This window comes from Lissotriton vulgaris, chromosome 5 (assembly GCF_964263255.1).
Source record: "Lissotriton vulgaris chromosome 5, aLisVul1.2, whole genome shotgun sequence".
Classification (NCBI taxonomy): Eukaryota; Metazoa; Chordata; class Amphibia; order Caudata; family Salamandridae; genus Lissotriton; species Lissotriton vulgaris.
This window is the reverse complement of record NC_141693.1, coordinates 295885698-295912936: the sequence shown is the minus strand read 5'-3', so window position 1 is coordinate 295912936 and position 27239 is coordinate 295885698. Positions and strand designations below refer to the sequence as shown.

General features: G+C 44.8%; 1 protein-coding gene across 1 annotated transcript in view; it reads right to left on the bottom strand.

Annotated features, from left to right (window-relative positions):
- VWA1 (von Willebrand factor A domain containing 1) overlaps positions 1–27239 on the bottom strand; it is a 476800-nt gene that overhangs the window by 149828 nt on the left and 299733 nt on the right. The window contains exons 3-5 of the mRNA XM_086921472.1: positions 10676–10954; positions 5601–5879; positions 3170–3448 (exon numbers count right to left, since the gene is read on the bottom strand). Coding sequence (XP_086777598.1) covers positions 3170–3448; positions 5601–5879; positions 10676–10954 — 837 coding nt within the window. The remainder of the gene's footprint in view (positions 1–3169; positions 3449–5600; positions 5880–10675; positions 10955–27239) is intronic.

Genomic DNA, 27239 nt, shown 5'->3' with positions numbered 1-27239 from the left:
GAGGTCCCTGAAAGTAAAGCAAAAACTTGGAGTGAATGAGCAACTCTCACAAAAACTTTGGAAACTTTGAAGCTCTGAGCTTTATGCAGTGTACGGTTTAGTTAATAATCTGGGGAGACACTGACATTGGCAGACAAGGACCATTGAAGACATTTAAGAAGTCCGGGGAGGGGTCATTGGTAGAAGTCCTCGATAGACTAGGCGGTGCGGTGCCTGTGGAGACACTGGAAGATCCGGATAGTAGAGCCAGGAGGAGACGGCCATAGAGACACTATTTCTTTATTTAATTGATGTTTTATAAAGGAGAAAGGGGAGAACATAGTACGCAGGGACATGAGGCAATAAAGAGCACTGAAAAAAAAAAGCCCGGGGTAAAGTAAACAAGTGGGAAGGGTGTGGGGGGGAGCATGCACGGGCAGCCCTGACCTGTGGTGCGTGGTGTGTGGAGAAGAGTGTTAACAAATAGTACAACTCCTTAATTAATGTTGTAGTCCCTGTGCGCTGGGTGCGGTCCCAACAGACCAGCATCTATTTGGTTTGTTGACCTATTACCCCAATGCTGAACAATACTACGGCCTTTCCCTGTGCTACGTAGAATATATTGGCACAATCAGGAAAGCCACAATTAATTTCACACAAACCTGTGCACATACAGATATATGGAAGCTTTTGACAACACAGACTTGACTAAAGCTATATATACAAGCATGCCACCGGGCCCTATCCAGACGGTACACTTCCCGAGTTTTAAACACAACATACCCTCGTCCCCCAAACATGATTTTAACGGCCCTCGCCTGAAACTGCCTGTTTTAACATAAGTCAATGGGGAAAATGCATTTGCACAATTTTTTTCAAAATCTTACGCTTTCCTAATGAAAAATGTTGCAATGTTTGCTCTGTATGCACTGCCACTTGCACGCTCATTTACACAGACAGCTACATATACAAAATGAAAGTTTTTACACGCAAATCTGTGCGATGGGAAATGAAAAGCCATACTGAGACAGCAAATAAATATTCTAGAAACTATCAATAAATGCTGACCCAGGCAGAAGAAGATACGGACCCCTACCACATGACTGCAATTGAGCACTAAGGACGTGGCCCCAGTTTACATATAGCGCCTTGTGATGATCAGACTCTTCTGTGTTGTCTGCAAGACCAACACCACCAGTAAAGTGACTGTCTGGCTGCAAAACCGTTGCTCGGCTTGAAAATACAGTACACTCAGTCCTAGCCAGGTACAAGTGGAAATTCTCAAGAAAGAAAATTGAAAACTAGAAGTCTGTTCCCTTCTCCAATCTTAGACAACTCTTCTGAGACTGGCCTCTCATTCCTGACATTGAGACAATTCATATTGCAATCCTTGCATTGGCTTTCCCTGACCTCACATCACCTTTCTTGGACCGTACTTATTCTGTGTTTAGCATCAGCTGTTTATTGTGCTGTGTTAATGCAATCGCTGTGTCTATTGTTAACCCTTTCAGTTAATAAATCCTAGAGGGCTGCATTTCAAAACCTTCTGAGGACAGAATTCAAATTGAAAATCATAAAGATTTATTCAAATTTAAGAATCAGTACAGGTTGCAAAAAGGAGGTCGTCAAATTCAAATCGGCATCAATAAAACAGCAAATCATGCATATGCAAGAGGCTCTACATAAAGTGATTTACACACGAATTATATAGCGAAAACAATAGTATTTTACAACGACAGGACAAGCACAGAATCTGCTCAGTTTGAAGTCGAGAAAAGTCAAAGTATAAATCTGTAAACTAAGGTGCAGGTTTTTCTACTAAAAAGGGCATGTTTTATAGGTTTTAGCTAGTGTAAGCCACACGTTCGACATGGTGGGATCTGACATAATAAGGCTGCACTAATAAAGTTAAATATACATAAACCTATTACTTCTCAATAAATTATGATACGTCAAATAAGGAACATTTAGGAGCACCTACATGTGTGCATAATTATAGAATGGTGTACTTGGGCAACTTGGGAAAGCACATGACATTTGTGCAACAAAAAATGGGAATGCGCAGAAGAGATACGTGGTTGAAGAGAACACATTCATGTAGCTTGAATTTATTTATTGTTCCTGTTACTGTAAACTTAATGTCAGTAGATGCAGAGTAGGCCACAGTTATGTCATCTGAAGCCAACTAAACATGTTTAAATTAACCATTGTTTTGTGGTCACATCTCTTTGGGGCTGCCTGGCTCCTCGTGTAAACACAGTGATCTGTACAGTTCTCTGCCGCTCTCCTAGTTGTTTGCGCTGTGTAAACACCTATAAAATATCTTATAAACTTCACACTTGATAGGACTTCATATCCCATTTTTTAGCGGTTCACACAAGGTGATTTTGATATTTAGTGAAGTGTCATTACCAGTTAAAAGTATTAAGATAACGTCCTTATCACGAATCTAACCTTACAGGTTGGAAAACAAGATCCGCAGCCCGGCTTGAACAGGATGCCAGGCAACCTGTGTTGGGACGGGCCGCAAAAAGACAGGAAGCAGACGGGAGCCTACCCCGCGCTCCTGTGCTGAAGCGCTCCTGTGCCCGTCAGCCGGAAGATTTGCGTGTCAGCTAGCGGGGCTCCCGTGCTCGTGGAGAGCCCCGCCTGCTGCTGAGGATGACCCGCTGCCTGCCGAGGGAGAGAGGGACACACGAAAAGAACTTGGTGAGTGGGGTGTGAGGGGGGGGATGTGTGCGCGCGCGCGTGTGTGTGCGAGTGTGTCTGTGTGTGTGTTTGTGCCTGTGTGTGCGCGTGTGTCTGTGTGTGTGTATGTATGCATGCGTGCGTGCGTGTGTAAAAAGAGCCGATGACTGGTGGGGGGATGGAAAGTGAAAGTAACCAGCGCGCGTGTGTTTCAGTCTGTGTGATGGCTGGCTGTGTGCGCACGCGTGGACGGAGCCGACGTGCGCGGTCGCGCACCCAAATCCGGCTTTCAAGCTCGTAACATCCTCTTGTTCCTCATTCCCCCGAGACAGGCAGCTATAAGTCTCCGCCTGGACGCATCCTTCGGATGCTTTTTCCAGGCGAGACCTAAAAATGACAAAAATCTCTTTTTGAGGGTAGAAATGTTCCCTCTTTACTGATCCATTCATTTTACAATCTAACTTTGATCTGATTGGACACTACAGAAGTACTGGAGGCTTACCTTTCATGGTGGTGGCCTGCACAGTTTGAGGTTGGATGTACTGCTCATTGGACTCCGGGGTGACGGTGACTTTGTATCTAGTTCCTGGTGCCAGGTCCTTCACAACCAGTCCGGTCTGGTCCCCAGCCACGGTCATTTTCACCTTTCGATGAGGCTGCAATACGGGTGCATATTCCACCACGTAATATCCTGTTTTGATAGATAGCAGCCGTGGCCATGTCAGTCGGAAACTGCTAGGAGTGACATCAAGCACTTTCAGATCCTCTGTCCAGACCACCTCTGAAAAAGTCAACAAATACATTTATGAAAATATTTTTAGCTATTGTCCTCTCCTAGAGAAGCTCTCTTGATGTCAGACCTTGGAAGTGCACTTATAGATGGAGTAAAGCCAGAATCATTTGTTGTCTGTCAGTAAATTCATGAGCACACACGGTTAGTGCTTCATTGTACACACACACACATCTGTCCAGATAATAGTAACTCGGGTCACCACACAACTCTTTCTTTCTTCTTTCTTTACACATTACTTAATGGTTTTCTTTTGTGATACTGCTGAGTAAGTGGTGATCACAACCCTATAGTCTGAGATTTCATTGTATACTCAAAACAATAGTTCTCCTGGAATTCGTTCAAACACACTTTATTGATAAGCAAAGAAAATATCCTAAGCATACAATTAAAGTAATGAAAACAGTGATGCACTCTACCCTTGAGGTCTGGCTAATACCTTTTTGTTTTTTGTTGTTGTAGTGCTACATAGCGCAAAGTCCACCCGAAGGTATCAGAGCGCTTTACATGAGTACCAGTTGCATTACAGACGGATTAATTAATTATTTTTAGGCTCGGGGAGATGACGTGATTTGCCCAGAATCACAGGATGTTTGAGCCTCCCGCCAAACTTTAACCTGGCTACCCAGCTTTAAAGTCGGCCACTCTAGCCATTAAGCAAAATCCTTAGTGGCAGAGTTAGGGCCAGCACGAAAATTACCACTTACACCACTACTGCAATTCCACCTTGCACACGTGCCAACCACTAAACCATATGCCCCTTCACCATCTATACCCTACGCCACCACTTATCCCTTGCACTATTGTGTGAAGGGTGTTCCCGGAGGTGGGCTATGAAGACGCAGCTCTTGTGAAAGTGACGTGCTATAACACAAACAATTATTTAATGACAAAACACACACGTTCTTTGTGTTTTTGTCCTTAAATATTTTTTGGAACCTCCTCGAGTGGCAGGCTTATTTGTGGGCATACCCTGCTGGAAGTGTCCAACGGGGCTGCACTGTACTGTGCTTGAATCATCTCCCTGAACAAGACCCAAGTATGCAGAGGCATTGGAGGCAGACGTAGGAGGTACCTTGAATGACTACAATGGGCCGTCTGACCCCACCCATGTTAGGAGGTGGGCAGTAACATCACCGTGTCTACAGCTGCAAAAATATTCTCATTTTCACTATTTTTCATGGTTGTCTTTGCTCACAAACAAGGCAGAAAATTACTTCCCACTCTTTTCACCGCCCCCGAAACTTAGAACCATGGGCATATTACCAACAACTAGCGATATTTATCGCTAAATGGGCTTAGCGAGTATTTTTTTAACGTCAAGCATCGCCGGATATTATTGCAGAGATAACATGCTATTAGCAACGTTTACCTATAAAGAGATAAAATATCCGGTGTTAGCGACGAAATGTGTGAATATCGCTGGTAATCCAACGATATTTACGCATTATCGCTAATGAGGACTTAGCTATAATATCCAACTCCCATTGGATATAATGGCTAAGAACTGGTCTGAGCAGGCGTTAGTTTTGGGAGATATTCGCGCTTAGCGCAAATATTTCCATCGGTACGCCTGCCTTGCTAATAGGCGATAGCAACGTTAGCGACTGCTTTCAGTCGCTTACAGGTTGGGTACGCCCACTTTGCATGTCATTAGCGATAAATATCGCTGACATGCAAAGCGGGCCCCAAACCGCTCGCTATCGCCTAAAAGCTGTCGCTAACTGCTGTTAGCGACAGCTTGCTAATAGGGAGAGAGTTATCGCCGCTTAGCTGCCGAAAACGGCCGCTAAAGCGACGATAATCACATATTGCCCGCCTTGGTAAATATGTCCCTATATTCCTTGACTGCAACTTCAAAGGGCTAACTAAATACCATCTCTAGGTAAAGGCCAGACTTGAAATAAAGTGATTTTGTGCGAAACAGACACCTCCACCAACTTTAAATCACAATTCATCGTTTTTAATACAAATTGTAGCTGTTTCCTAATTATGGAGTTTTGTACATCACAAAGTAAAACATAACATAAACACAAACTGAAACATAGCCCTTTCTGGAGTGTTTCTTGGGCTTCCTGTGGGCCATGCATTTCACCGTCTATTTCTGGTCAGAGGGCACACCCTGGAAGAGTTGGGCGATTACCTTTCAAGGTAGAGACCTGGATAGTTTGAGGGCGGGCATACAGCTGATTGGAATCCAGGATGAGGGTTACGTTGTATCTGGTGCCTGGTGCCAGGCCCTTCAGCACCACTCCGGGCTGGTCCCCAGCCACCTTCACGCTCAGCTTCTTCTGGGGATCTGCCATGCTTGTGTATTCCACCAGATAGTACCCTGTATCAATTGACAACAGCTGAGGCCACGTCAGTCGAAAACTGGTCGTGTTGATGTCCAGTGCTTTCAGTTTGTCTCCCCAGATCACCTCTATAAAAAAATAGAAAAAACACAAGGACTTTTGAGAGCAGATTTTTGACCACTGGCAACCTCTGGTGACTTCGGCCCTTCAAAAGAGCCATCTTCTCAACTTCTGCATATGGCGAGAACAGTGTTGCCAGTTTCAGTTCATGGTGTCCAAGACTTGCTATCTATTGGTATCTTGACATGTGTGCAGCCCACTACTCCCACTTGCCTGACCTCGTAGCACTCATCTTTATCCAACAACTGTCCATCACGTTTCTTATTCAGTGTGTAAATGGACGAATGCACCAAGACCCTCACCGCGTCTTGTTAATGAATCACAGATCTATCACCATAGTAGTAGCATACGCCATGGCTCTCCCTCAGATTCCAAATAGGGCTGTGTCAGCTGGGGGTGTTGTTAACTCACCAGCACTAGTGATCCTGTTTGGTGGGCAGCAGAAAGAGCCCTGTGCTGTATTACCATAGTAAGCAGAGGGCTTACAATGAAAGGCTATGTGTTTGACCCATGAAGAATGACTGAGGCAGATCAACATACTTAGGGGCATATTTACAAGGCCGTTGCGTCACAGGAACGTCACTTTTAACAATGTTCCTGTGGCACAATGCCCAGCTACAGACTTACAAGTAGGTGTAAATCAGAGGCTGCGCCAAAAACTAAGGCTATGCCAGAGCAGGCATTAGAATGGCAAAACGGGGAGAAATACTTTTATTTCTCTTCGTTTTTGCTTTTCCTATGTGTGCTGCATCCCGCAGCACACATGGAAAGAGCAAAACGCCATGATTGATTGTTTATGTGCAGGAAGCCCTTCCTACACATGAACAATTATTACGTAATGACTATTTGCTACTTCTTTGTGTGCTGCAAAAGCACACATAGAAGTAACAAATCACCATTAGTGATGGTTTATGTGCAGGAAGGGGCACATAGAAGTAATAAATCACCATTAGTGATGGTTTATGTGCAGGAAGGGAAACCTTCCTGCACATAAACAATCATTCCCTGCAACGCCGGCACCCTTGCACTATGCTCCAAGGATGCCTGCGTTGGTGCAAGGCAGCTAATTTTAAAACACAGAGGGGCGCCGTATTGTTTTAAATATGGTGCATTCCTGCATTTTATAAATGTCAGGGCACGGGGCTGCCAAATTCGGCGCAGCTCCAAGCTCTGACATTTAATTGTACATATGCCCCATAGTCTTAAGAAAAAGAAGCCTGGTTGGAGGGGGGGGGGGGGGGGGGGGGCACATGCATCTAGGCTTCTTGCCATTATATTTGAAGGGGAAATTAAAAAGTATTTAGAGCTTTGAATCTAAAAACTAGCGCAGAGGATTTAGGATTACAAAAAATATAGAAGGAATTAGTTAGGCTCAGTGATGAACTCATATGCCGTGGCTAGAAGTTAATCACTAAAAGAGTTTTAACTGATGCCACTGGAGATATACAACGGCGGAATTGGATTGGCTGAATTCTGTGGCGATTGTTAGACAGAATTTGCCTCACTTTCTGTGGAATTACTATATATCTATTAAGACAATGAAACACATTTCATGGCAGAAAATTACTCCTTCCGGTCTGCTCGAAATGTAGTTACATGTGTAGGTTTTTTGTTTCCGGTTGAAAGCTCAAAAGCACTTCCCAAACTAGCGGGTGCTAGAGAATGTTACGGTCGTTTTATTCATGTGGGAGACATAAGTGCCCCCTTCCCCCACCGCTTTAGCACCTTAATGCGATACAAACAAGATAAACGGTGAGCAGCTAATCCCTGTAAAGTGTCAGGAGCTGCATTTTATTCCACATATAGCTTTCTTCTTATAGCTGATCCCTTAGGGAAAGAATACACGTATTTCCGTTGAAATGTGCAGACTGTGTAACAGAGTTTGAAGTGTGTGGTAATGTGGCCAGCCTGTGAGTGCAGAATTTTCTGTGACTGTTGATCACCGATGCTGTTTTGACTATAAAAATGATACTCCGTTTCTAGGGCCTGCGAACCCATTTTTGAAGATCTATTGGATACTTTCAGGCTCTTGCATAATAGATCCAAAAACCAGCAAGGCTATATGTCCATATGCAATCCTGCTGTATTATCTTCTTTTTAAGCACCAACAGTGTAGTTGTTGACACTATGGGCCAAATTTACTAGTTTGTTACGCAGTGCAGCAGCTGCAAAGGCTGCACTGTGCTGCATGAGAAGGAGAAAGTAGGACAGTGCCATATTTACAGAATTATGGCACTCTCTTCCCCTCTCGACTAATGCCAGCACAGAAATGCGCTGCCACAGACACACCTTTGCACTATAGTGCAGGGGTGTCTCTATGAGTCTAGCATAGGTTTTGGTCTGGAAGGATACCCTACCAGTACAAAATACTATGCTCTGACTAACTTTAAAGCTTTTCCCACTTTGCATGTGTGCTGTACAGTGCAGTGGTCCTTCATAGCTCCTAACTGAAATGGGCGTTATTTTCTGACGCTATACCTTGTCTACTTTTTAAAATAAATATGGTTTAGCGTCAAAAACCTTGGGTGGCTCCATGGGAACGCCCATGCACAAGCCATGGTATGCCCTCTTGGCGCTAAGTAATGCAAAGCAGCGATCTGCGCTACTTTGCGCTACTTTCAAGTGATCTTGCAGCATAAACAGGTTTTACTCTGGAAAGTAAATAGGTGAAAAAATATTTAGCATAGTTTTGTGTAATTTTTGTGACGCAAACAGGGCATAAAATCTTAGCAAATCGACCTCTATATGTCTCAGGAGGTATTTTTGAGTCTCTTATATTAAAAGCAGATGCTTCTAGTGCTGCTCTGATGCCCGGCAGGAGCCAGTCTTTACTGTCCATTATACATGTACCTTTCTCTTGCACTAGGCACACATTCGCCAATCACCTATTGTTGGGTAGACATAGATAGATACCAGTCCTATGCAAACCAGGTAAGGCCATGCTTTAGTAGGAACAATCACCCAAGAACTGCCTGACCAGGTCTCCTCCAGATGGGAACACACCGTCCACAGGAGGACCACCAAAGTTGTGGTGCGTCCGCCCGCCGGATTACGATTATAATCCATGGGGGGTGGGCGATGCTGCGGTGGTCTTATTTTGGTGAGCTGTTAGGCTCATAGGAAAGCCTAACATGTAGCCCGCCACTGTGACAGCGCCTTCAGCACGTTACTGCACGGTATGGCATGCATGCCCCACTGTGCAGGAGCAGGCCTCCCCGCTACCCTTTCTATGGCGGGCTCACCACCATGAAAAGTGCTGGGCCTGGCAACTCTGAATTTGCAGCACTGCCAACGTATTCCAGCTCCTGACCGCTGTGCGATTGATACGGGATTCTGGATCCCCTGCAGACGCAGCGGTCCTGTGGCATTCCGACTGCCACACTCATAATACTGCAGGTGGGCCAGCAGTATGGTGGTGGTCGGATGGCCACTGCAAGTACAGCGATGTTATGGACTGCTATACTCATAATAAGGCTCTAAGTCTTGTTTTGATACAGTTCACTCTGAACGGCCAAACCAGGTCACCTTTAGACAGGAACGCAAGCAACCTAAGACTGGGGTTGGCCTATTTGACCTCAACGGTGAGGAGGAGCTTGAGTTAAACTTTAGAGTGAGCAAGAGTCCTATGTCTGGGCACAGCCATCCTGCTTAGAGTGTTCTGCTTCGAGAAAAAACAAACATGGGCAAAGCCAATACATCTGGCATTAACCAGCATCTTTTTAGCTTTGTCAGTGGATGTTTTATTTTGTCAAGGAATTTGCAGAACTTTATCGTTTGGGGAAGCTGCTGAGCCCTCTTCAATTAAAAAAACAAAACACTGGATAAAAGTAAATATAATGTGTTTATCCCAAAATCACACATTGTCATAATAGTCCCTGGATCTTAAGAGTGCTCCATTGTCTGGATGTGCTCCTTGTTAAAGGGCAGTATGCTATCACTCACAGTGAAGCGTACCAATGGCTGAAGTGGGTTGACTCAGTGCTCCATGCTGTTTGCAATGGATGGAAGGAAAACATGAATGACCCAATAACAACTAGTGGATGTAGGGAGTGGCTGAAATCCCCAGTAACTATGTATTTTATACAAATAAAGTTAGTAAAATCAAAAGGCCTTGACTAACTAAAATGTGATGGATGGAATGCCTAAATTAATCTCAGCCATTAGTTATACTAAGGTCACCTTCCACAACATACTTTTTTGCCTTCTGAACTGATACTAGTCAAAAGTAAGTCAGATTTGGTTCAGCACACATCAGCGATGGCGGAAGGCCAAGCATGTGCAGATACCTAGGCCTCCTCCACGTGGGGCGTGCCAAATCTCTTCAACAAACTTCAAAGGCGAAACAGAAAGCTGGGCTTTGGAGGTCAATGTGATTGAACCATCTCCCTCTTCCTACCTATTTTTTTACACTCCTAAATAGGACAGGAAGTTACTTCCTCTGATTATTCCCCATTTCTTTATCCTGCTCCCCACTAAACTTGTAAATTTGAAAATGTTTTTATCAACTGGGACCCTCAAAGTGTGAGCTAAATGCCATCCCTAGCTAATGATCTGCCCCTTCGATTGAACTAGGCTTGAACCTTCTCAGCCTCATGCACAAAATGTGCAGCTCTCCATCTAAGCATGCAGTGAAGCAACTCTAAGTTAATTATGGAATTTTACAAGTCAACAAGTACATCAGAGAACAAATACAACACTGACAAAAGTCTGTTTCTGGGGTGCTTCCTGTTTCACCTGTGGGATCCATGTGTCTTGCGGTATTACCTTGATCTGAAAAGACACTGCAGAATCATAAGTTGATTACCTTTCAAGGTGGTGACCTTTATGTTTTGATGGTGGACGAACTGCTCGTTGGACTCCGGGATGAGTGTGACGTTATAGGAAGTGCCTGGCGCCAGTCCTCTCACTAGCACCTCGGTCTGGTCTCCAGCCACGTTCATTCTCAGCTTCCGGTGAGGCTCCGCCATGGGTGCATATTCCACCACGTAATACCCTGTACTGATGGATAGCAGCCTAGGCCACGTCAGGCGGAAACTTCTCGTGGTGAGATCCAGTGCTTTGAGCCTCTGTGCCCGGATTACCTCTGAAAAAAAATGAGAATAGGGAACTTTAAGAAGTCCACTGCAACCTCTGTCCACCCTGCTCTAGAAGCTTTGGCAAACTCTGAACTTTCAGAAAGCACTATACCAGAAACATGCACATATAGTGAGTGGTGGAGCCAGCTACAGCTTTCACATGTCTTGATTACAAGTGGGTTCTGAACCATGTGCAACTTCAATGTGCAGTGTTTGGAATTAAGAGTTGTGAGGAAGTAAATGTTAAACCACATGGAATTGGGAATTCTGAGTAAAAGTTTTCTAGAACAAGCAGATCTGAATAGTTATTCACCATTCTGTGGGTATAAGTCAAAATAGGAGTATGTATGTGTAGAGATGAGGTCAGAATGGAAATGCTAGGCACCTGGACAGGGCTTAATTTGCAAAAAAATAAGGGCCAGGGCTTTCTTCAGGACGTCACTTCATCTTGCACCACACATTGCCCCTGCCAGCGCTACCAATGATAGTAACAACACAACTACTAATCATCACACCTTACAAGTGTGACAATTTCCAGACCCCCTAAGCTATAAGAATGCCTTGTGGGGCAGGTAATAGTTATTTTAATGTATATTGATTTAATAATTAACTGTTGTTGTGGTAATCTCTAAATTAGCCAGACAGTGCTATCTTGTGGCAGACTGTTTTAAGTGCCGGTACTGACAATTAAGTGCTGGTGCCGACCATCGGAAACCACTGGTTCAAATTAAGCACTGCAACTGGGTACTTGGCACATATTTACTCCTAACTTGTAATCAGGGCCTGTAAATGATTCAGTCACAAAAAAGCAAGAAAACAAGGAAGGCTGATTATCTGCAAATTGATGTAGAAAACAGTACAGCAATCAAATGCGTCTGCATTGTTTTCCACTGCACTCCATTAATACCCTCAGTACAAATAGCCCAGTAAGTAAGGCCTGGTCAGATCTAATGTGGAATTACTGACACTACACAGTAATATTGCAAGTGCACTGAGACTGTGCTAGTTTACCTTTTGGAAAAGGGAACAACATGCAGGGATCAGTGTTTCTGTGCCGACCACTTCATGTTATTCTCTAGTTTTGGCTTGATTTTTATTCGGACATCAAGGCAGGACTGGGAACCAATAGCAGCCCTCACAAAAATGCCCAAACCATCTAGTCCGTCCAAAACACCTTGCACAAGCTCTCTCTTTCCATCCATTCAGTTTTTCTCTTCCCTTCTCACCTCTCCGTCTCTCTCCTCCACCTCCTGCGCTTTCTCTTTGCGTTCCTCCTGCATCTCTTTCTATCTCTCTCAAAGCATCCCTGTGCTTGCTGGAATTAACCTGAGAGACCTGTGGAAAGTGATACGGGCATCAGGAGCGGTCCTGGGCTTTCTAAACCGACCTCTTTAAACAAAGTGGGATGCATCGAAAGTGCATCCAAACCTGAAGCCCTAGTAAGTCTCCAACTTTTACACCTCTCCTTTTGTCAGCTCTTGTTGCTAAACTTAACAAACAGCCTACTGAGATCTACAAGCATTCCCTTGGTCAATCAATCAATCGATCAGGATTTGTAAAGCGAGCTTTATCACCCTGTGAGAGTATCCAGGTGCTGATTACCTCATTATCCATTGATCGGGTAAGACCCCTTCTTTTCTCCATAACTATATAGAAATGTATAGTTGAAGGGATGAATTACTGGGCCTGCCACAGTATCTTCAAACCTCTTTGTGGTGTGAATGAGAAAAATGTCATGATCTATGTAGCAATAAGCATAAATTTGAGACAATGTGATGTTTGGATGGAAATTAATTCCTGGACTGGAGGATTGCAGAACACTTATCTACTTAGGATATATTTTTTATGGAGAAGATGGAGAGCTCAGTTTCACTATTTTGAACGCAACATAATGTATTTATTTATTTTGTAAGTTTTATATAGCGCGAACATGACCACCGAGGGTATCAGAGCACTTTACAGATTATGCATCACAAAGGTTATAAGCAAACAAAACAGAATAAACAAGGCAACAAAAATCAAAGTCTAATTGACAGACTTTATCCTGAGCGAAAAACAAACACAACAGAATCGACAGCATGACAAGGTCACAATCTAGAATTGTCCAAGAAACTCGTGAACCAGGTGGCTGGTCCAGAGTCAAAGGGTATGGACCCAGAACGAAGTGAAGGAGCCATGTTAAGGGAGAAATTTCTTCATCAAGAGTCCTTTGACTTCCTTTTTGAAGAAGACAGTGGAGGGGTTCACCCTGACTTCGGGAGGAAGGGAGTTCCAGATCCTCTGAGCCATCTCTGAGAAGGTTCGGTTATAGGTTTTTTCTTTAATTTTTGTGGTTTTAGCAAAAAGGTGCTGGCACTACTGGCGGCTCTAGAACCGCAGGAGAGCTCCAGTTTGCGAGCAAGGTACAGTGGTGTCTTGAAGTGGATGTCCTTGTGAGCCATACATGCAATTTTTAACTGTATCCGACCTTCATATGGAAGCCAATTCAGGTCCCACAAGTCCTGAGAGATGTGGTGGCATTTGTTTGTGCCAGTTAAGAGCAGCGGAATTTAAGGAGGCCCTAAGAGGAGTCGTCCTCACTCTAGGCAGGTCGCAAAGTGTTGCGCTACCGTAGTCCGGCTTTGAAATCACTAATGCTTGTACTGCAACCTTTAGGCCATGAGCAGGGAGAAAGGGTTTGAGTTTCCAGAGTAGGCTGAGTTGGAAGTTCGCTCCTTTGGTGAGGGAACTGATGTGCTTCTGCATGTTCAAGCTGTTGTCCAGAATGATACCCAGAGAAGATGCAGAGTCCACGAGGTGCAGTCTGCAGTTAAGAGTGGTCAGCTGATTCAGCCATTGCTCCATGACAGGGGATTGGGTGTGGGGTGAGATCTGTAAGAATTCCATTTTAAGAGTATTTGACTTCAGGTGATTACTTGTTAGCCAACTTTGGGGCATATTACCAACAACTAGCGATCATTATCGCTATGTTGGTTTAGCGGCGATATTTTTATCGCCGAGCTGCGGCAATTTTGATCGCTTAGGAACCTTGCTATTATCAAGGTTTATCTCCTAAGCGATAAAAATCGGCCGAAATGCATGAATATCGCTGAAAAGTCAGCGATATTCATGCATTACCGAGCTAATGCTCTTAGCCATGTTATCCACCTACCATTGGATAACATGGCTAAGAACTGCTCAGGGGCAGGTGTTAGCTTTTGGAGATATTCGCGCTTAGCGCGAATATCTCCAAAAGTTGGTAATAGGACATAGCGATGTTAGCCACTATTTCCAGTCGCTAACATCTTGGCACGCCCACTTTGCATGCCATTAGTGATAAATATCACTGACATGCAAAGCTGGGCCCAAGATGGTCGCTATCTCCTACTAGCTGTCGCTAACTGGTGTTAGCGACAGCTTGGTAATAGGGAGATAATTTTATCTCCGCTTTCTTGGCTTTTAAAGCCAAAAAAGCGGAGATAAACCCCCTTGATAATATGCCACTTTGTGTTTCCAGCAGGTCTGAGTTCAGGGACTGAGGGCCAGATGTAGGTAATTCCTATTTACCTACTCTTAAATACCGAATCATACCAATTCGGTATTTAAGAGTAGGTAAATAGGAAGGGGGCAGATGTAGGTAATTCTTATTTTAGAATTACCGAATCGGTATGATTCGGTATTTACCGATTCGGTAAATACCGAATCGGTATTTCCTATTGATTCCTATGGGCCTTGAAGCCCATAGGAATCAATGCGAAATACCAATTAGGTATTTACCGAATCGGTAAATACCGAATCCTGCAAGGGTGAACGGGGTGTCACTTTGACACCCTGTAGCACCCCATTTCCAGGCTTGTGTGCCACGTGGCACACATACCTGCCCTAAGGGCATGTCTGTGTGTTACATGGCACAGGTGTACATGCACAGATGTGCATGTACACCTGAATTCGTATTTTACCACCCAATTGTATTGGGGGATAAAATACCGAATTCTGCAGGCCTGTAGCACTGCAAACAGTGCTACCTACATCTGGGATTTACCGAATCAGTAAAATTACCGATTCAGTATTTTACAGAATCGGTAAATTTACCGATTCGTTAAATTTACCGATTCTGTAAAATAATGGCCCCTACATCTCAAAAACTAATTACCGGTCGGTAATGGCCGAAAATCGGCCGTTACCGACCGGTAATTGGCGACCTACCTCTGGCCCTGAATGTCTTCGGCGAAGGCGATCTTCAGGTATAGTTGGGTATCATCCGCGTACCTATGAAAATGAATGTTAGATGATTTTAGAATTTCTGTCAGAGGCTCCAGGAACATGTTAAAGAGTGTGGAGGACAGTGCTGAACATTGGGTAACCCCCAAGGTGACCGGTGCTGGATGTGACAATGAGTGGTTCACCTTGAAGCTTTGGGATCTGTTGTGAAGGAACGAAGAGAACCAGTTTAAAACCGCCCCAGACAGCCCCATCCTATGTTCCAGGAGATCAATTAGGTGATCGTGTTTGACAGTGCCAACTGCTGATGAGAGGTCAAGAAGGATCAATAGGCACGCTTCATTGTGATCCAACATTCTAAGTGCATCATCCACGATGTGTGTTAGCGCAGACTCCGTACTATGACCAGGGCGAAAACCAGATTGGCATTGGTCCAGGAGCTGGAAGTAGTCGATGTGATGACAGAGTTGGGCGAGCACACATTTCTCCAGGAGTTTTGCTAAGGTGGGGTTGTTGGTGATTGGGCGAAAGTTAAGAAGGTCCATGGGATCTGCATTTCGTTTCTTTATGATCGGGGTAACGTGACCTGATTTAAGGCAATCCGGAATAGCACCTTGCATAAGAGAAGCATTAATTGTATTTGTAGGTATAGGGCAGGGATGTAAGGGGTAGTCATGATCTGTGATGGTAATTGTATTTTCATTCTAGGGCTGGTGTAATGCTAATGGAAGAAAAAGCTTTACTGCTTGCAACATATGATGAAGGCTCCCTCTTTAAGCACAGCACAAAATGTGGAAGTTTGATGTTCGCAAACAGGAGATTGCGCATTGTGTGAGTATGGGCATGCACAAAAATGCAATTGCATCTGTGCAACTTCCGTGCCCATGCTGACATGGAAGCAATGGGAGAGGGAGAGGGAGACTACTAACTTTACTACTACTAAAGAAAAATCCTAGTTTTAAGACTTTCGGTATTCACAGAAGGCATTCAGGAGTCCTAAAGTTAGGAGTCCTAACTATACTACTACTAAATTGAGAAAAATCCTAGTTTTAAGACTTTCGGTATTCACAGAAGGCATTTAGGAGTCCTAAAGTTAGGAGTCCTAACTTCTGTGAATACCGAAATGAGTAAGTTCATTCTGTGAATACCAAAAGTAGTAAGTGCATTCTGTAAATGCCAAAAGTAGTAAGTTCATTCTGTGAATACCAAAAGTAGTAAATGCAATCTGTGAATACCAAAACAGTAGTAAGTTTAGGATTTTGTCTTAAGTTCATTCTGTGAATCGGGCCCATATATTCCAAACTGGTTTAAATCACAACCTCATAGAAATCTTAACTTGGAGTAATACTTATTTCTCAAATGACAGGGCCATGTACAGGGTGCCTGTAATTTTATTGACTTATTATCAGTTTTAGATAATGCAGACATGGCCCAATGTGAAATTGAGCTCTTTACCTAAGAAGAGGTTCATAAAAACAGTGAAGACCGAGAATACAGTCCTATAGGGTGAACTGGAGTGGTAGAGTATTAATAATATTATTAAAAATATATTCAAAGTGCAGAATTACAAAATAATTGGTAGTGGTGCACTGGTCAGTTTAAGGCCTTTTATAATTGGAAATGTTGGCGGAACATGAGGCTTTCATCTACTTTCTGAAAATTTTAAAGATATACTCATCGTAGTGCTCAATATGTAAAAAAATAAAAATAAAGGGGGAGGGACAGAGACCCTCTTCTTGTGCTGCCAAATGCCAGGATCGCCTAAATACCAAGGCTTTCAAGTTTGATTTTATTCCCAACTCACGTATTTTCTTTACCACCCTCCACTTCTTGTCTCTCTATCTCAGTCTTGCAGGTTCTTTTTTTTTTTTTTTTTTGAAAACCTTTATTAGACAGTATGTGCATACAGATACGGGCCTACAACCCACAGGCCGGCCTCGACAATAAAAGGCACATCAGCAAGCAGTTAGGCAACTCAGCAGCATATCAGAGCAGGCACGATTAATCCAAATTACACTACACATAATTGCGCCGCGGAGAGGTAGGATAATGAAGGTTTAATTTTAAAGTTTTGAAATGAGTAAATAGCAATAAAGGTCAAGAAGGATCCGAGTCAAAACAATACGATTAGGACAAAAGTGGGCAGCGATCATCAGAAAAATCAGCAGCTTTATCCGCAAAACAAACGGCTGTAAACAAATAAGTCAGGATAGAGGATGAACACGCCACATAATGACCCCAATTCGCTACCCGCAAATTCCCAATCTCCCCCCTGACCCAAGGAAAGAAGAGAAGAAAAGATTAAAGAGTAAAGAGTAAGAAGAAGAAAAAAAGGAAAAATAGAGGCCCATAGAAACTGAAACAATCGAAGAATTAACCCCCCACCCTACACGCATGCAGAGGCTACGGCCTACCCCCCCTAGCAGTGTGTCTGTCGCCCCAAAAGAGTACCCGAAATTCAGAAGAAAGGAAAAAAGAAGAGAAAAGAAGAATCACATAAGACCGGAGGAGGGCCAAGGATATAACCAAAGCAATCAATACTGTTACCCGCGGCCACCCAACCCCGGACCCCGACCTAGCACCTAACCAACATGTACCTCCAACAATTGTCATTTACAGTCCCAGTCATGCACGCAGCAGGTTGCAGCAAAAGAAGAAACATCCTCAGCCTTGTCCCCTCCGAACCGGCACGACAACGGAGTCCAGTTCTAAAACAGCCAACATGGACGAGAAGGGCCACCGTGGAATCCATTGCAGAAGTCGAGGCGCTTGGGACGAGTCAAACTGGCTTGGAGCTCGGTAACAAAAGTCAAAAGAAGTCACCACTGCCTGTCCAAGGAGAGTACAATAGGGAGCAAGACGAGGCGAAAATTCCAGCATAGCAGCCGACCGATGCGCGAACAGCAAGTCCAGAAGGACGCGGAGAAGCATGCCACCAGAGGACCAAGGAGATGAGCAACATGGCGTCCGAAGTAGAAGCACCGGCCATCGCAAAGGATCAGTATCGCCAAACTCCTTCGAGTCAAATCCGGAGAGCGCCGCAGCGGATACTGAGGCGCGCCCAACCGTCGCCTCCACATATTCCAGGGCAGGTGATTCACCCATAGCAGAGTGAGGATGTGGCGTAGTGTGCAGCACTGAAGGACCATCATGGCCGGCTGGAGAAATCTCAGCAAGCTGTGCCCCCAAACCATTGGCAGTGTCGCGAAAGGCCATCCGCAGGTCTTCCAGAGCCTCCAGGATATCCTGAAGCCCCAGCGGTGTATCCCGAATGGAGGATGCAGCATTGACCCCCGTCCAGGGCGATCGGCTGCAGAGCGCCTCTGAAAGCAAGTCTCCCTCGTCAGCCATGAACACTCGACAATTCCGCAAAAAATCAGCAGGGCTCAGCTGGGGCAGAAGCATGAAGGCAGCCGGTCGTGGGGGAGCTCCAATTGGGAGGAAGCCGGCAGACAACAAGCCCCCGAGAAGAGCAGGGAACCCCACTGACAGGCGCAGGGTTCCCGATGCGGAAAATGGCGACCGCTACGGAGGAGAGGCAACAAGGAAGCAATCCCGGCCCTCTCCCAGCCAGGCCGGGATACAGTGTAGAGGAGCCGGTACAATGTTGCAAGGCGCGTTGGGCTGCCGAGCTGAGGAAAGAGCTGCGGCGAAAAGCCCAGCGCCACACTGCAGGTCCAGCCAACCGGCTCCTCCTCCTCCGCGGCGGCCGTTGTTGTTGTTGTCGCCGTCAGCCGTCTCCCACAGGCAATGACCCGGCTGCGGCCACTTGGAAGGCCGGGAAATACACTGGGGCTCCTCACCGCCGGAACAGCTCCGTTTTCGCAGAGAGTTGCAGCAACGTGGTCAGGAGCGTCTCACAGGTAAGCGTGGCGCATGGAGGTACAGGATGTACGGCAGGATAATGTAGAAGGGCACAAGGGTCGGCGGAGCCGAGGAACTAGGCGGCCATCTCGGCTGCAGGCTAGGCTCCTCCTCCTGCAGGTTCTTTTTCATTCCTGCTTCTTCCCTTTGTCACTGTGTAACTATATTTCTCACCCGTTCTCCTTTTCCCTGCCTTTCTCTGTCTTGCTCAGGTTCACAGTCTGGGAATAAAAAATCTGTAATGTTGCCCATAACTGAGTGCTAGTACCCACCACCTGCACCTACTGAGCACTGCCTAATGGCTGGTGGGTTGAAGTTCAACACTCTAAGTGAGCGTTAAGAGGTGGATTGATTTAGCAAGCTGTGGGAAATATTTTTGCTGATATGAATTTGTTTAATAGGACTTGATTTGAAGTCATTATTTAATTGTTGGGTTTGCATCAATCTATAACCTTGCAAATGTAACCAAGAAATATTAACATGATAAATGAATTCTTAAATGCTTTGACTCATGCCTGATACAGGTGGGATTGGGTAAATATGACTTCTACTCTGAAATGTATATGTATTAGGAGTCATTGTAACTTTGTGCTGCAAACATGGGTACTGTAGTGTCTTTGGTATTATGTACGCCACGATCCTCGCGGTTTTGTGCGGACTCTAAACAGAAGTACGTAGTCTGCTGGGAGGTGTTAAGGTGTGGTTATGAAAGTTATGACGCAATGGGGAAACAACCTTTACGGCGCAACTTTTACCCCGCAGTGCCTTTACAATGCAGGTTTTTCAACGCAAGTCATTACAACGACTTGCGCTGGGGGGCGCTTTACGATAGGTAATAGTTTAATTTACTATCCAACACCTTCCCTACTATCCACGGGGACTGGAGTTGGAATAGTAAATTAAATTATTCACTATCCAGCACCCCTCAACGCAAGTCGTTGTAACGACTTGCGTTGAAAAACCTGCGTTGTAAAGGCATGCGTGGTAAAAGCATGCATTGTAACAACGTACATCTGATGCAATGTGTACAGTATGCGATGAGATGCTGATGAATAAAGATGTCTGTAGCAGAGCTCTGTGTGTGGTGTGCCCATTTGTATGCTCCTGAGCTGAGGAAGACGCTGCAACTGACAACGAGGGTGAAGAAACAAAGCTGCTTTCCCTGAGAGTTTTCAAAGGCAAGATAATCTGCTTGTGCGTGCCACAGGCGCCCTGATTAAATGCATAGCAGTCTGTTGTTGGCGTGTGTGGAGTCAAAACTCCGCTCTAGCCCATACACAGTCATTGAAGAAGTTGAAAGCCCTGCAGAGGAGCACATTCAAAATGCCTGGAGTGGATGCTGGTACTACTTTGTTCAAAGAGCACTGCCTGACCAGCATGTGCTCTCATTGGTGAAGGAAGGAGGTGCAAAATATGATGCGGCTACATTCCTGAAGCCACCACCACCGTTTGACACATCGTAGAAACAGAACATCCGTGCCAGGTGGACTGCATTAATTGAAATGTTCGATGACTTCATAGATGTGCTAAAATAAGAAGATGATAAGAAAATCATTTAATATTTGAGAAACCTTGCCCATGATGGAGTAAAAGAAATGCTAAAGAAAGTTTTGCAAACTGATGCAATATCGTACCAAAAGGCAAATATGGTTCGAAAGCCAAGTTCAATATGATGCCGAATGTTGACCATGAAAGATACATCTTCAACTAAGAGTAACAACAGGCTGGTGAAACGATGGATGAGTTTGTTGAGAGACTTGTTGCACTTATCAAGCACTTTAAGTTCTGTGATTTTAATGATGGAGAAGCCATGTGTCTCAGAGTCATTTATGGCAGTCTTTCACATTCCTTCAGAAGACACATGCTGAGAGAGACATTCAGCTTAGAGAAAACGCTAATGGCTTCAAGGGCAGAACAAGACGTTGATTGACAAGCTGCTGATATGGAAGTAGGAACAACACGCAGTGAATCAGTGTTGATCATGTAAAGCAAGCATAAGCACAAAATAGATGCCCACAAGTCAACGTCTCAGAAGAAAAAAAGTTATACTTCCGATGTGGGTTTTCATTTCCCCATGAAGGAAGTTTTCAAGCCATAGAACAGATATGCAAAGGCTGCTGGAAAGAAAACCCCTTCATAATGACCCGAAAAGTGAAAGAGAAACCAAATGCGTCACAGCAAGAAGAGAAAATGCTTGCCAGAGGTTCCAGAACATTTTTGCCACGCCCACATGGCCACATTGCAACATCAGTTACGGCAAGCAAAAACCAAGCATAGTCGATCATCATCAAGTTCATCATTTAAAGGTTCTTCAACGTAATTATCTAGCACTAGCGAAGAAGACGGATGTGCGTTGATGATATTGACTAAGGAACGACATGCATTAGTAGGATTAGCTTCTCGCAAAGAAGATCAAAAGTCAAAGAAGAATTACCAAATTAAGCAACAACATTTATTTGGATACTGTCCTAAAATTACATTAAAGGTGAACGGCTGTCCCATAACCCTCATCATAGAGAGTTATGCGTCAAGTAATTCAACCTGTTACACATGCTTTCAATTACAGTGATGACATACTGGTATTTGGGACAACACAAAAGGAGCATGACAAGCCTCTTACACAAGTGTGCCAATAACTTGCTGACTGTGGTCTCACTCTGAATGCAGCAAAGTGTGAGTTTCACAAAACCAAACTTACATTCTTTGGGCACATATTCCCTGATGGGGCAATGACCCCTGACCCGGATAAAGTGCAAGCATTGCCATCTACTTGCCTCCCACAAGATGTAACCATGCTGTGATCCTTCTTAGGAGTGGCCAGCCATCGCTCAAGATACATTTGTAACTTTGCTGCAGTGAGTGCCCCATTGAGAGACTTAACACAGCAAAATGTCCCATTCCAGTGGTCTTCTGAATACGACCAAAGTTTCAAAGTAATAAAACATGCACTTGGGAATGCAACTGAAATGGCTATTTTGACCCTAAGTTACCTACTGAGATCACAGTAGATGCAGGCCGTGGGGGGGGGGGGGGGCAATCCTTGCTCAGCACAATGGCAATTTCAATGTCCAGAGACACATTGTGGCCTATGCCAGTAGAAATCTGTCTGAAACAGAATGTGCCTACTCTCAGCCGAAGAAGGAGAGTCTGGCTGTAGTGTGGGCCTGAGAACATTTTCATGTGATTTTAAATGGGAAATGTTTCACTGTCATCACAGACCACCAAGTGTTGCTCTCCATCTTTGGAAACCTGAAACCTAAGCTACCCCCTTGCATCAAGAGGTGGGGGTTGCGACTGCAAGAGTACGATTATGCGATTGGACACAAGCCGGGGCAAGACCAAATCCTGCAGATTTCTTTTCACGAGTCCCACTGCCTCGCCACAGTTCAACTTAAAAAGTGGCTGAAGAGTATTTCAACTCCATTGTGAGGTCTAGCACACCAGCATATCTATCCATTGAACAGATTATTGCTGTTCCCAATGCAGAAAAAGACATGCTCATCCTCACAGACCTCATTACAAAGCAATCTTGGAAGGAAAGTAGTCAGTCTTTTGCTGATGATGTTGAATTAAAAAAAATAAAAAAATGTACAGGGTGAGCTATAATTCACCCAAAAGAGTATCATATTGAGAGGCACGAGAATCATCATACCTGAGAGCCTGAGACAGCAAGTCATTAAGCTAGCCCATGAAGAACATCCTGGCATTGTATCAACCAAAAGAGCCATAAGATACCGAGTGTGGTTCCCTCGCCTAAATGAATGAGTACAGAAAGAGCTGAAAGCATGCCACCTTAGTAACTGTTTATCCCCCAAGGTGACACAGCATCCATTGACATTGACATTTTCTGACCTTCCTGCGTATGCCTGGGAGAGAGTTGCAGTTGATATCTTTGGGCCTCTAGGAAATTGACATTGTCTCATGGTAGTCATAATTGAATATTTGCGTTGTCCATTGGTGGAAGACTTATCATTGACAACCCATGACAAAGTCATCAAGCAACTTGATTACATCTTTGCAACATGGGGCATCCCCACTATTCTCAAATCTTATAATGGCCCGCCATTTAACAGCATAGAATTCAGGGAGTTTTTTGTTCAACTCAGTGTCAAGCATGAAAAGAACACACTTCTCTAGTCCCAGGCCAGTGGTGTTGTTGATCGATTTATGGGCACCCTCAAGTGGGTAATTTAGCTAGCAACGATGGAGGGAATTGATCCAAACCAAGCCATGTATTAAGCCCTTCATCCCTGTCGATCAGCGCCTCACTCCACAACTGGTGAGAGTCTTGCCGCCTTGCTATTTGGGAGAGACATTGGACCCAAACTACCACAATGGTAACATCGGAACGGTTGATGAATGCCGATAAGGTTTGTGTCACAGAGACTTCTCAAAAGTGCAAAATGGAAACAGATGCTGATCTGCGGCAACACGCCCTGGAAACAGTCTTCGATGAAGGTGACTGGGTACTAGTCAAACAAAAACAGAAGCAGAAAATGGGCACCCGATATGCTGTTGATCCTTTGAGTGTTGTCATGTGCAGGGGACACATGGTGACAGCGCATTGTCCCGGCAAGTCCATCACACAGAAATCGGCATATTTAATCATCTACCTCAATGTTCGTCCACTCTGGACAGCTCGAGCAAGGCAACCTCACCTGAATGTCCAGATCAAGCATCTGAGCCTAAGTTAGCCGTGCCTGATCAAGGTACCTCTCAAATACCTCATACCACCCAATCTGGCAGACCGGTGTGAATGCCTTGGCAACTCATTGAGGAAATATGATGCTATTGTCTGTGCTTTTTATTTAACAAAGGGGGAGATTTAGGGCCAGATGTAGGTCGGTCGGTAACGGCCGAAAATCGGTATTTTCGGCCGTTACCGACCGGTATACATGATTTGGCATGTAGGGGCACAATTTTACAGAATCGGTAACTTTACCGATTCGGTAAAGTAACCGATTCTGTAAAATACCGAATCGGTATTTTTTACCGATTCGGTAAATCTCAGATGTAGGTGGGACTCTTCTGAGTCCCAAAGGCCCTACAAATTCAGTATTTTAACACCCAATCCAATTGGGTGTTAAAATACCGAATTCAGGTGTGCATGCACTTGTGTGCATGCACACCTAGCCATGTGACAGACAGACATGCCCTTAGGGCATGTCTGTGTGCCACATGGCGCACATGCCTATTTTTGGGGTGCCAGAGGGTGTCAAAGTGACACCCCCTGCACCCTTGCAAAAGTCGGTATTTACCAATTCGGTAATTACCGAATCAGTATTTCCCATTCATTCCTATGGGCTTCACAGCCCATAGGAATCAACAGGGAATACCGATTCGGTAATTACCGAATCGGTAAATACCGAATTCAAACGATTCGGTATTTCCACATCTGGAAATACCTACATCTCCCCCCTTCATATTTACCGACTATGAAATACCGAATCGGTAAAATTCGGTATTTCAGAGTCGGTAAATATGATTTACCTACATCTGGCCCCTAGTGTCTTTGGTATTGTTTGGGCCAGGGCCCTCGCGGTTCTAGGCTGACTCTAAACAGGAATTACATAATCTGCGTGGAGGTGTGTGGTTATGAAAGTAATGATGCAATGCATACAGTGAGTGATTGTATGCTGAGGAATAAAGACGTCTGTTGCAGACAGAGCTCCATGTGTGGTGTGTTCATTTGTTTGCCTCCGGGCTGGAGAAGATGCTTCAGATACTTTATGACAAACAGGACGATTATTGAAAAGAGTTTTGAGAATAATTTGCAACTGCGTTCGATTTGGAGTTATTAACCTTTTTTAACTGTAAACTGTATTTATATCTGAAGTCAATGTAACTTTTTGCTAAATGTTACAGTTATTTAAATTATTAACTGAAACCATGATACTAGATGATAAAATAGGGGGATAGTCGAAGAGAGCTTAGAGCCACAATGACAAAGGCTTTTTGTGATCGCAAATGGGCTGATTCAGCAAACCGGCCCATTTGTGATGGCAAAAAGGCCTTTTCACATGTACAAAGCCCTATATGCGATTCAGTAACTTATTACCAAATTGCAAATTCGGTTTGTGATTTGGTATTAGGAAGTGAGGTTCCGTGACGATTGTAAGTGGTGTTTTGGACTCGCACGAATATGGTCGAGTCTGGTATCTATGAACCGCAAATTACGAGTTTATTGGGTGTACGCATTTTCGCTGTACTAGCCTAAACCGTTCGTTTGTTTTGTGGGTTTCTACATCCGAGCCCACGGGTTCCATCTTAGATATGGCATCCATTTTGTTTCTTGCCCTCAAGTAGCCAGCGAACGGACGCTGTCCGCTTCGCGACCCTGGGATTCCCAAAACTCTTGCGGAAGACACGTTTCCTTTGAAAGTGTCTTTATGGTGAGGGGGATGACACTGTAAGGCAGATGGCCCCACTCGAGGCACATCTTGCCGTGTCGCTCTATTGTCTCAGCCGTGTATCTCATTAGGCACGTCCCTTTGATTCCTGTAGCTCGTGTTTCCCGATACCACCCCTTTTACACCCTTTCCGATCTCCCCACTGTTTCTGTCTTCCTCTGCACCTGTTTTCTGTTCCTTCTTCGATCTGTTTACTACCGATTGGAATGTACTAATGGTGGGAAGATGGGTTTTTACAGTTGGGAACCGCCAAACGTTTCCGTACTTATGTTCCGGGCCTTGAATACATGAAAGCAACCCCTTATGGTTTTTATGATGGGAACCAAGATGTAAACCTTTGTGTATCATGTTAACCTATGAGCCAAAACTGTATAAAAGGAGCGACCCACAGTAGCTCCGTGAACTTACATGATATGTACTTCTCGTGACTTCTGTGTTCCCTGCAGTAATAAACCTCGAATCTTTGACGCCGAAGGAAGTGTCCCGTGTCTCTGTCATTTGTACGCCGGAACAGGTTACCCATGAAGGTTTTAGGTGTTATCCCTGGCACCGCTGGGTCTTAGCAGAACCCAGTCCTTCAGTTGGCGCCCACGTGGGGCTGCATCAGTGGTACCGGTCCAAGCCCGACGATCGTGAGGAACTTTGTGTGAAATCTCCGAGGGAAGGTGCACCCCGCTTCTTCGATCCTGTTGTCGAAACAAGTGGCCCGACGACTTTTCCCGCGAAGATTCCCGCCTCCTGACGGCTGCGACGGACTGCTGCCCTGACTGTAGACCTGTTTTGGCGCCTGGCGTAGACCTTGGTACAGCGAGACGATAGACGGGCCTTCCTGGTGACGACATCGATCTTTGAGTTAAGTATTTGTGGGTCGCTCCCAGAGTCCTTAGTTGTGGGTGCTTAGTTGTTGCATGGTCCCATTGCATTTGTGGTTCTTAGTACTTGGTTCTTTGTTGTGATATTTGACGTCTGCAGTCGCCAAAAACCGAGGGTTTTTGCTCTTTGCAGGGACTTTGTTAATCCTATAACCCTTGAAGTTTGTGAAACTCGGTTAGTGTGCAAGATGCCTGGCCGTAGTACTCTGTTTAGTTGTTTTAGACGTTGTGGTGCGGATTCCCAATTGGAGGACTCGCGTCCGATACCTCCGATTGGAACTCCAAATTATGAGCTATATAGCAAGCATGGGTTAGGTCCGATTACATTCAATGAGTGTTGGATGCGCTATACTAAAGATGATGGTGCCCTTATTTGGCCACCTCATGGTAGCTTTGAGACCCCGATTCTAGATAATCTTGAAGCCAAATTGTTTAAAAGAAAATCAAGGCCGGCCATGTTTGCTTCCTTTCGGTTGTGGCGCAAAGAGGCCAAACAGAAAGAAATCAGACAGATTAAACGTAATCAGAGGGATGGAGTTGTTACCACGGTAAGAAAAGCAGAGCAGTTTCAGCGAGATAAGGAGGAAAAGGAAAAGGAAGTTTTCGATAGATTGCAGCGTATGTCTATAAATAAGTGCTATCCCGCTTTACCGGCGGATACGGATAAAAAGGAAGAAGGTACTGAGGACCCTTTAATGTCTTATCTTATGAAGTCACCACCTCCGTATGTACAGGGTACCACCGCTCCTGTGGTTCCCCCTGTTCCTGCTCCCCAACCAGCTCCTGTCCCTGTACTTCCAGCTGTCCCTGCTCCTCTACCTGCTTCTGTCCCTACTGCTCCTCCACTTGTACTTCCTCATACTCCCGCTGCCTCTACTGTTCTGGTTTCTCCTGCTGTTCCCTCTGTTCCTGGTACTTCTCTTGTCACCCCATTAGGTTACTCTACT